The sequence below is a fragment of the Ascaphus truei genome, assembly GCF_040206685.1.
Source record: "Ascaphus truei isolate aAscTru1 chromosome 23 unlocalized genomic scaffold, aAscTru1.hap1 SUPER_23_unloc_2, whole genome shotgun sequence".
In the NCBI taxonomy this organism is placed as follows: domain Eukaryota; kingdom Metazoa; phylum Chordata; class Amphibia; order Anura; family Ascaphidae; genus Ascaphus; species Ascaphus truei.
In genome coordinates, this window is record NW_027453863.1 from 555,505 (window position 1) to 566,623 (window position 11,119).

General features: G+C 58.1%; 1 protein-coding gene across 1 annotated transcript; it reads left to right on the plus strand.

Annotated features, from left to right (window-relative positions):
• The first annotated feature begins 1,509 nt into the window (after window positions 1-1,509).
• Window positions 1,510-11,089, plus strand: UBE2Z (ubiquitin conjugating enzyme E2 Z). Its single transcript, XM_075581012.1, has 7 exons — window positions 1,510-1,831; window positions 2,749-2,821; window positions 4,458-4,645; window positions 4,912-5,023; window positions 5,125-5,237; window positions 5,689-5,779; window positions 10,379-11,089. The coding sequence occupies exons 1-7, from the start codon at window positions 1,608-1,610 to the stop codon at window positions 10,547-10,549; spliced, it is 972 nt and encodes a 323-aa protein (XP_075437127.1). The 5' UTR covers window positions 1,510-1,607; the 3' UTR covers window positions 10,550-11,089.
• The last annotated feature ends 30 nt before the right edge of the window (window positions 11,090-11,119 follow it).

Here is an 11,119-nt window from a genome sequence, read left to right on the forward strand (position 1 = left end):
TGACACTACCTGACAATGTGTGACACTACCTGACACTGTGTGACACTGCCTGACACTGTGTGACACTGCCTGACACTACCTGACACTACCTGACACTACCTGACACTGTGTGACACTGCCTGACACTGTGTGACACTACCTGACACTGTGTGACACTGCCTGACATTGTGTGACACTACCTGACACTGTGTGACACTGCCTGACACTGTGTGACACTGCCTGACACTACCTGACACTGTGTGACACTACCTGACACTGTGTGACACTGCCTGACACTGTGTGACACTGCCTGACACTACCTGACACTACCTGACACTACCTGACACTGTGTGACACTGCCTGACACTACCTGACACTACCTGACACTGTGTGACACTGCCTGACACTGTGTGACACTACCTGACACTGTGTGACACTGCCTGACACTGTGTGACACTGCCTGACACTGTGTGACACTACCTGACACTGTGTGACACTACCTGACACTGTGTGACACTGCCTGACACTGTGTGACACTACCTGACACTGTGTGACACTGCCTGACACTGTGTGACACTGCCTGACACTACCTGACACTACCTGACACTACCTGACACTGTGTGACACTGCCTGACATTGTGTGACACTACCTGACACTGTGTGACACTACCTGACACTGTGTGACACTGCCTGACACTGTGTGACACTGCCTGACACTGTGTGACACTACCTGACACTGTGTGACACTACCTGACACTGTGTGACACTACCTGACACTGTGTGACACTGCCTGACACTGTGTGACACTGCCTGACACTACCTGACACTACCTGACACTACCTGACACTGTGTGACACTGCCTGACACTGTGTGACACTGCCTGACACTACCTGACACTGTGTGACACTACCTGACACTGTGTGACACTACCTGACACTGTGTGACACTGCCTGACACTGTGTGACACTGCCTGACACTACCTGACACTGTGTGACACTACCTGACACTGTGTGACACTACCTGACACTGTGTGACACTGCCTGACACTGTGTGACACTATCTGACACTGGGACACTGTGAGACACTATCTGCCGAGGTGTGACACTACCTGACACTGTGTGACACTGCCTGACACTGTGAGACACTATCTGCCGAGGTGTGACACTACCTGACACTGTGTGACACTACCTGACACTGTGTGACACTGCCTGACACTGTGTGACACTATCTGTCACTGGGACACTGTGAGACACTATCTGCCGAGGTGTGACACTATATGACACTGTGACACTAGCTAACACTGTGTGACACTATCTGATGCTGTGTGATACTATCTGACACGGGATGGCACTATGTGACGTGGTGAGTATGACACCATAGTGCTGAGTGACGCTGTGTGACGCTGTGTATAACGCTATGCCCCCCAGGCGCCGCACCCTCTCCCGTGGCGCTGTGTCTCACACGGTACAGACACGGGGACGCTCTGGCCGGCACTGCTCTCTATGGCTCTGTTATGTTCCCCGGACTGATCGGCAGCTTCCGGCTTCCAGCGGAAGTAAACAGACGCTCTGGCCGGAGCCTCTATGGCCGCGGGCGGTTCTGTGTCCCGGAAGTGAGTGCGCAGCGGAATGGCGGAGAGTCCGGCTGCCGGGGCCTCCTTACCGGGCGCAGGCGGGGTCCCCTTACCGGGCGCGACCCCCGGGGAGAGCTCCGCGCTGGGGGGAGCGCCGCCTCTCAGCGGCCTGCAGGCGCCCCTCCCCCCCGCCACCTCCTCCTCCGTGTGGGACCCGACAGCCAGTGCGGACTGGGACCGGGAGCGGGCGTCAGCGCAGTGCGTGCTGCGGATCAAGCGGTGAGACCCCCGGGACACCCCAACACTACCCCTCCCCCCTACTCCAGGTCACCCCCAACCCTACCCCGGGACCCCCCTCCCCTACTCCAGGTCACCCCCAACCCTACCCCGGGACCCCCCTCCCCTACTCCAGGTCACCCCCAACCCTACCCCGGGACCCCCCTCCCCTACTCCAGGTCACCCCCAACCCTACCCCGGGACCCCCCTCCCCTACTCCAGGTCATCCCCAACCCTACCCCGGGACCCCCCTCCCCTACTCCAGGTCACCCCCAACCCTACCCCGGGACCCCCCTCCCCTACTCCAGGTCACCCCCAACCCTACCCCGGGACCCCCACCCCCCTACTCCAGGTCACCCCCAACCCTACCCCGGGACCCCCCCCCTACTCCAGGTCACCCCCAACCCTACCCCGGGACCCCCCCTACTCCAGGTCACCCCCAACCCTACCCCGGGACCACCCCCCTACTCCAGGTCACCCCCAACCCTACCCTGGGACCCCCACCCCCTACTCCAGGTCACCCCCTACCCCGGGACCCCCACCCCCTACTCCAGGTCACCCCCAACCCTACCCCGGGACGAACACCCATCATACACCGGGACCCCCCCTTATACTGGGGGCATCAGCGCAGTGCGTGCTGCGGATCATGCGGTGAGATCTACAGTACCCGCAACCCCGGGACCCCCATCATATACCGGGACACCCCCCTAACCCCAGGACCCGCCTACCCTAGGACCCCCCCTTCTCCCCGGGAACCCCCCTACTCCCTGGGACCCCCATCATACACAGGCACCCAACGCGTCGCCCCCCTGCACCCAACGCGTCGCCCCCACACACTGTTGGATTCAAACCCATTTCAGTTTGTATCGGTTTTCTGCTGTTTCTAGTTCAATCTTTGGCTGATTTGTGCTTTTTCACAGGGATATTATGTCCATTTATAAGGAGCCTCCTCCTGGGATGTTTGTGGTGCCAGATCCCCATGACATGACAAAGGTAGAGGGGACACTGTGATAATCTGAGACAATGTGCAATGTGAGGTGTGTACCTGATGACTATCAGGGAGGGAGGGGTGTGTGGGACCGGTTTGGGTGAGATAGATTACCACAGAATGTGTGAGACGGCTGTGGGGAGATTGTCATTGGGGGGGAACGGGTTGTGCGTGTTTGGAACATTCGGGTGGTGAGGATTAGACAGCAGGAACATGGTGACTCGGGGTATGTTTCGGTCCTGGTAATACCGGCTGTGGTGGGGATTGGACGGCGGTGACTTTGGGTGTGTCGGTCGGTCCTGGTAATGCTGGCTGTGGTGGGGATTGTAGGAACGCTGTGACTCGGGGTGTGTGTCGGTCGATCCTGGTAATACTGGCTGTGGTAGGGATCGGGGTGTGCGTCAGTCAGTCCTGGTAATACCGGCTGTGGTAGGGATTGGGGTGTGCGTCAGTCAGTCCTGGTAATACCGGCTGTGGTGGGGATTGTAGGAACGCTGTGACTCGGGGTGTGTGTCGGTCGATCCTGGTAATACTGGCTGTGGTGGGGATCGGGGTGTGCGTCAGTCGGTCCTGTTAATACTGGCTGTGGTGTTTATTGGACGGCGGTGACTCGGGGCGTGTGTCGGTCGGTCCTGGTAATACTAGCTGTGGTGGGGATCGGGGGGGGGTGTCGGTCGGTCCTGGTAATGCTGGCTGTGGTGGGCATTGGACGGCGGTGACTCGGGGCGTGTGTCGGTCGGTCCTGGTAATACCGGCTGTGGTGGGGATCGGGTCGTGCGTCGGTCAGTCCTGGTAATACCGGCTGTGGTGGGGATCGGGGGGGGGGGTGTCGGTCGGTCCTGGTAATGCTGGCTGTGGTGAGGATTGGACGGCGGTGACTCGGGGCGTGTGTCGGTCGGTCCTGGTAATACTGGCTGTGGTGGGGATCGGGGCGTGTGTCGGTCGGTCCTGGTAATACTAGCTGTGGTGGGGATCGGGGGGGGGGGGGGTCGGTCGGTCCTGGTAATACTGGCTGTGGTAGGGATCGGGGTGTGCGTCAGTCAGTCCTGGTAATACCGGCTGTGGTAGGGATCGCGGTGTGCGTCAGTCCTGGTAATACCGGCTGTGGTGGGGATTGTAGGAACGCTGTGACTCGGGGTGTGTGTCGGTCGGTCCTGGTAATACCGGCTGTGGTGGGGATCGGGGCGTGCGTCGGTCAGTCCTGGTAATACCGGCTGTGGGGGGGATCGGGGGGGGGGGTGTCGGTTGGTCCTGGTAATGCTGGCTGTGGTGGGGATTGGACGGCGGTGACTCGGGGTGTGTGTCGGTCGGTCCTGGTAATACCGGCTGTGGTGGGGATCGGGGCGTGCGTCAGTCAGTCCTGGTAATACCGGCTGTGGTGGGGATCGGGGGGGGGGTGTCGGTCGGTCCTGGTAATGCTGGCTGTGGTGGGGATTGGACGGCGGTGACTCGGGGCGTGTGTCGGTCGGTCCTGGTAATACCGGCTGTGGTGGGGATTGGGGCGTGCGTGTGTCGGTCGGTCCTGGTAATACCGGCTGTGGTGGGGATTGGGGCGTCGGTCGGTCCTGGTAATACCGGGGAGATGTGTTGCTGTCCCGCACCCTGTTGGTTCTTTTCAGTAGCGAGGCTCCTGTTTTGCAGATTCACGCGCTCATCACCGGCCCGTTCGATACGCCATACGAAGGAGGCTTCTTCTTGTTCCTGTTTCGCTGTCCTCCAGATTATCCAATCCACCCGCCTCGCGTCAAACTGATGACAACCGGGAACAATACTGTGAGATTTAATCCCAATTTCTACCGTAATGGCAAAGTCTGCCTGAGTATTCTAGGGTAAGCTCCTGCCGTGCGCGTGGCAGCGTCTCTGCGTCTCCGCGTCTCCGCGTCTCTCTCACTGTGTCACTTGCGTTTGTGTTCCTGGGCCGCGCCAGAGACGGCTGCTGCTGCGGTTCTGCTGTTGCACAATGGCAGCTGCATCTTCTCCTACACACAAGACTGGGGGTGTGGGCCCCCGGCCCCTGGTTACCCGGCCCCTGGTTACCCAGCCCCTGGTTACCCTGTCTGGCCAGCGATATCATTGTGTTTCTTTGGGGTTGTAGGACTTGGACTGGACCTGCGTGGAGTCCGGCTCAGAGCCTGTCCTCAGTGCTTATCTCCATCCAGTCCCTGATGACGGAGAATCCTTACCACAACGAGCCCGGCTTTGAGCAGGTAACGAGCCTCGTTGTGTTGGGGGGTTCCTCGCTGCTGTGTGTCTGCACATTGTATCGCTTGCCTTATTGGTGCTTGTTGTTGTTGTGTTTTTTTTGAAGGAAAGACATTCGGGGGACAGCAAGAACTACAACGAGTGCATTCGTCACGAGACCATTAGAGTGGCCGTGTGTGACATGTTAGAGGGGAAGTGTCAGTGTCCCGAGACCTTACGGTATGTGGGGATACGCACGGTCGGGTTGTGGCGCTGTCGGATGGGGGGATCCTGGAAATCCCAAAGTAGAAACGGACCCTCTCCTGGGAAGACTTTCTTTTCATCCAGTCCCGAAGCTGAGCCCTAAAGACCTCAAGTCTGTCTCCCCAAGACATGATTAGGGCGGCGGGGGAATAATGACGTCTGCGCCCCGATAACCCATATTCTACTCATTGAGTACTGACACTAGCAGTGAGTGTGTTGGACAGCGCCCAGTGTGTGGCGTGCGGCGGGCGGCTAAGAACAGGGACAGGGCTGGTATTGTCAGACGGTGTTTGGTGGAGCTGGGGGAATGAAACTCATCAATATGGGGGACGAGAGGACACACTAGGAAGGTTAGAGTAAGGAACGCTGCTTGTGTTATCTAAGGAGCTTTAAATGCTGCGGTTTCATTTCTCTCTCTCTGTTGCAGGAGCGTTATGGAGAAATCCTTTATGGAATATTATGATTTTTATGAAGTTGTTTGCAAGGACAGATTTCACCTCCAAGGACAAAATATGCAGGTAAATGTTCTGTGCCGGGCTGTACGTGGGGATTACAGACTGAAAGCCCCTCCCTGGGAGTTCCTGTAATGTTCTGTGCCGGGCTGTACGTGGGGATTACAGACTGAAAGCCCCTCCCTGGGGGTCCCTGTAATGTTCTGTGCCAGGCTGTACGTGGGGGTTACAGACTGAAAGCCCCTCCCTGGGAGTTCCTGTAATGTTCTGTGCCGGGCTGTACGTGGGGATTACAGACTGAAAGCCCCTCCCTGGGGGTCCCTGTAATGTTCTGTGCCGGGCTGTACGTGGGGATTACAGACTGAAAGCCCCTCCCTGGGGGTTCCTGTAATGTTCTGTGCCGGGCTGTACGTGGGGGTTATAGACTGAAAGCCCCTCCCTGGGGGTTCCTGTAATGTTCTGTGCCGGGCTGTACGTGGGGATTACAGACTGAAAGCCCCTCCCTGGGGGTCCCTGTAATGTTCTGTGCCGGGCTGTACGTGGGGGTTACAGACTGAAAGCCCCTCCCTGGGGGTCCCTGTAATGTTCTGTGCCGGGCTGTATTTGGGGGTTATAGACTGAAAGCCCCTCCCTGGGGGTCCCTGTAATGTTCTGTGCCGGGCTGTACGTGGGGATTACAGACTGCCCCTCCCTGGGAGTTCCTGTAATGTTCTGTGCCGGGCTGTACGTGGGGATTACAGACTGAAAGCCCCTCCCTGGGGGTCCCTGTAATGTTCTGTGCCGGGCTGTACGTGGGGGTTACAGACTGAAAGCCCCTCCCTGGGGGTTCCTGTAATGTTCTGTGCCGGGCTGTACGTGGGGGTTATAGACTGAAAGCCCCTCCCTGGGGGTCCCTGTAATGTTCTTTAACAGACTGTACGTGGGGGTTACAGACTGAAAGCCCCTCCCTGGGGGTCCCTGTAATGTTCTGTGCCGGGCTGTACGTGGGGGTTATAGACTGAAAGCCCCTCCCTGGGGGTTCCTGTAATGTTCTGTGCCGGGCTGTACGTGGGGATTACAGACTGAAAGCCCCTCCCTGGGGGTTCCTGTAATGTTCTGTACCGGGCTGTACGTGGGGATTACAGACTGAAAGCCCCTCCCTGGGGGTTCCTGTAATGTTCTGTGCCGGGCTGTACGTGGGGGTTATAGACTGAAAGCCCCTCCCTGGGGGTTCCTGTAATGTTCTGTGCCGGGCTGTACGTGGGGGTTACAGACTGAAAGCCTCTCCCTGGGGGTCCCTGTAATGTTCTGTGCCGGGCTGTACGTGGGGGTTATAGACTGAAAGCCCCTCCCTGGGGGTTCCTGTAATGTTCTGTACCGGGCTGTATGTGGGGATTACAGACTGAAAGCCTCTCCCTGGGGGTCCCTGTAATGTTCTGTGCCGGGCTGTACGTGGGGGTTACAGACTGAAAGCCCCTCCCTGGGGGTCCCTGTAATGTTCTGTGCCGGGCTGTATTTGGGGGTTATAGACTGAAAGCCCCTCCCTGGGGGTCCCTGTAATGTTCTGTGCCGGGCTGTACGTGGGGATTACAGACTGAAAGCCCCTCCCTGGGGGTCCCTGTAATGTTCTGTGCCGGGCTGTACGTGGGGGTTACAGACTGAAAGCCCCTCCCTGGGGGTCCCTGTAATGTTCTGTGCCGGGCTGTATTTGGGGGTTATAGACTGAAAGCCCCTCCCTGGGGGTCCCTGTAATGTTCTGTGCCGGGCTGTACGTGGGGATTACAGACTGAAAGCCCCTCCCTGGGGGTCCCTGTAATGTTCTGTGCCGGGCTGTACGTGGGGGTTACAGACTGAAAGCCCCTCCCTGGGGGTCCCTGTAATGTTCTGTGCCGGGCTGTATTTGGGGGTTATAGACTGAAAGCCCCTCCCTGGGGGTCCCTGTAATGTTCTGTGCCGGGCTGTACGTGGGGATTACAGACTGCCCCTCCCTGGGAGTTCCTGTAATGTTCTGTGCCGGGCTGTACGTGGGGATTACAGACTGAAAGCCCCTCCCTGGGGGTCCCTGTAATGTTCTGTGCCGGGCTGTACGTGGGGGTTACAGACTGAAAGCCCCTCCCTGGGGGTTCCTGTAATGTTCTGTGCCGGGCTGTACGTGGGGGTTATAGACTGAAAGCCCCTCCCTGGGGGTCCCTGTAATGTTCTTTAACAGACTGTACGTGGGGGTTACAGACTGAAAGCCCCTCCCTGGGGGTCCCTGTAATGTTCTGTGCCGGGCTGTACGTGGGGGTTATAGACTGAAAGCCCCTCCCTGGGGGTTCCTGTAATGTTCTGTGCCGGGCTGTACGTGGGGATTACAGACTGAAAGCCCCTTCCTGGGGGTTCCTGTAATGTTCTGTACCGGGCTGTACGTGGGGATTACAGACTGAAAGCCCCTCCCTGGGGGTTCCTGTAATGTTCTGTGCCGGGCTGTACGTGGGGGTTATAGACTGAAAGCCCCTCCCTGGGGGTCCCTGTAATGTTCTGTGCCGGGCTGTACGTGGGGGTTACAGACTGAAAGCCCCTCCCTGGGAGTTCCTGTAATGTTCTGTGCCGGGCTGTACGTGGGGATTACAGACTGAAAGCCCCTCCCTGGGGGTCCCTGTAATGTTCTGTGCCGGGCTGTACGTGGGGGTTACAGACTGAAAGCCCCTCCCTGGGGGTCCCTGTAATGTTCTGTACCGGGCTGTACGTGGGGGTTACAGACTGAAAGCCCCTCCCTGGGGGTCCCTGTAATGTTCTGTACCGGGCTGTACGTGGGGATTACAGACTGAAAGCCCCTCCCTGGGGGTCCCTGTAATGTTCTGTGCCGGGCTGTACGTGGGGATTACAGACTGAAAGCCCCTCCCTGGGGGTCCCTGTAATGTTCTGTACCGGGCTGTATGTGGGGATTACAGACTGAAAGCCCCTCCCTGGGAGTTCCTGTAATGTTCTGTGCCGGGCTGTACGTGGGGATTACAGACTGAAAGCCTCTCCCTGGGAGTTCCTGTAATGTTCTGTGCCGGGCTGTACGTGGGGGTTACAGACTGAAAGCCCCTCCCTGGGGGTCCCTGTAATGTTCTGTACCGGGCTGTATGTGGGGATTACAGACTGAAAGCCCCTCCCTGGGAGTTCCTGTAATGTTCTGTGCCGGGCTGTATGTGGGGATTACAGACTGAAAGCCCCTCCCTGGGGGTCCCTGTAATGTTCTGTGCCGGGCTGTACGTGGGGATTACAGACTGAAAGCCCCTCCCTGGGGGTCCCTGTAATGTTCTGTGCCGGGCTGTACGTGGGGGTTACAGACTGAAAGCCCCTCCCTGGGGGTCCCTGTAATGTTCTGTGCCGGGCTGTACGTGGGGGTTACAGACTGAAAGCCCCTCCCTGGGGGTCCCTGTAATGTTCTGTGCCGGGCTGTACGTGGGGATTATAGACTGAAAGCCCCTCCCTGGGGGTTCCTGTAATGTTCTGTGCCGGGCTGTACGTGGGGGTTACAGACTGAAAGCCCCTCCCTGGGGGTCCCTGTAATGTTCTGTACCGGGCTGTACGTGGGGATTACAGACTGAAAGCCCCTCCCTGGGGGTTCCTGTAATGTTCTGTGCCGGGCTGTACGTGGGGGTTATAGACTGAAAGCCCCTCCCTGGGGGTCCCTGTAATGTTCTGTGCCGGGCTGTACGTGGGGATTACAGACTGAAAGCCCCTCCCTGGGGGTCCCTGTAATGTTCTGTGCCGGGCTGTACGTGGGGGTTACAGACTGAAAGCCCCTCCCTGGGGGTCCCTGTAATGTTCTGTGCCGGGCTGTACGTGGGGGTTATAGACTGAAAGCCCCTCCCTGGGGGTCCCTGTAATGTTCTGTGCCGGGCTGTACGTGGGGATTACAGACTGAAAGCCCCTCCCTGGGGGTCCCTGTAATGTTCTGTGCCGGGCTGTACGTGGGGATTACAGACTGAAAGCCCCTCCCTGGGGGTCCCTGTAATGTTCTGTGCCGGGCTGTACGTGGGGATTACAGACTGAAAGCCCCTCCCTGGGTGTCTCATCCCGAGACCCCGTAATGTTCTGTGCCGGGCTGTACGTGGGGGTTACAGACTGAAAGCCCCTCCCTGGGGGCCTCATCCCGAGACCCCGTAATGTTCTGTGCCGGGCTGTACGTGGGGGTTACAGACTGAAAGCCCCTGTAATCCCTCTGCGGGTGACTGTTGTTATACAGAGGGAATGCTCCTGTGATCCCCCTGCGGGTGACTGTTGGTATACAGAGGGAATGCTCCTGTGATCCCCCTGCGGGTGACTGTTGGTATACAGAGGGAACACGGCAGGCTAAGCATATTCCTTTCTTTTAGTCTGGGAGAGTTGGTGACACTCGCTATTACTATACAGTGCTGCACGTCTCTGCCGCTCGTTTCTATCTGGATAGAAATCCCGTAATGAATACAATGCTCCTCTCCTGATTACAGCTCCCATTCCCCGCGGGCTCCGATACCTTTTTAATGACCAGCGTGTGATGGGACCCGCGCTCTCGGAGAGTGGGAAGCCTGTTTCCGAGCGTCTCCTGTTGGTCCATACAGAGGTGTCGGAGCCTGCAGGAGAGTGCGCCGCGCTCCCGGGTATAGAGCGTTGCGGATAGATACATCGCCGGCGGCGCAGCTCCTGGCATTCACGGCTTGTTGTGTTTTTCAGGACCCCTTTGGGGAGAAGCGGGGACACTTTGACTATCGGTCTTTGCTCAGCCGCCTGCAGATCATTCAGCAGAAAGTGCGCGAGAAACACCAGCGGGAGAACGTGGTCGTAGATTCGGACTCGAGCTCCTCGGAGACAGAACCAGACACACAGGGAAACTCCAAGCCCTGAACGTCCCACGGGAACGGCGCGTAGTCTTCAGCCCCGCTACGTCGGACACAGCGCTAGATCAGGGGGAGCCGAGTACCACGGGCTGTGCTGAACACAGACAGACTTTGTGTTACACAAAGCCACTTTGCGTTGGCTGCTGTGTGGAGGATGTGCGCTCCGCTCGCTGCTCACCGCCCTGCCAAGAACGGAGGAGACGCCAGCATCTTCTAACCGTGAGGCAGACGCACACGGCCGCCTGAACCCCGGCGCTCGGCACCTAGCGCGGGGGCGGCACTTTCTGACTCCATTCCTGATCTCTGAGGGATGATCATTTATTGGCCCAGACAAACCAAAGATTTTCGTCCTGGCAGACGGCAAAGCGTTACCCCACGAGAGCCCCAGTGTGTGTGCGAGACCTGACAGCAGATACAACCTTTTTAATTGACATTTTCCACCCCACAAAACGCACTTTGTCCTTTAACGCCCGGGCTTTGTCTGTTTAGGAATTATACACGTTCGCTGCAGGAATAAATCAAGGCTTCGAAGTCATTTGTTTCTTAACATTGGCCTGGCTCTGGTGCATGGTGTCTC

What these genes read in the sequence shown, in the direction of transcription:
- UBE2Z (XM_075581012.1), top strand. Translation starts at nt 1,608, where the DNA reads ATGGCGGAGAGTCCGGCTGCCGGGGCCTCCTTACCGGGCGCAGGCGGG. An exon ending in TGCGTGCTGCGGATCAAGCG is followed by an intron (nt 1,832 to 2,748) that starts GTGAGACCCCCG and finishes GCTTTTTCACAG; the next exon opens with GGATATTATGTCCATTTATA. An exon ending in TCCAAGGACAAAATATGCAG is followed by an intron (nt 5,780 to 10,378) that starts GTAAATGTTCTG and finishes TGTGTTTTTCAG; the next exon opens with GACCCCTTTGGGGAGAAGCG.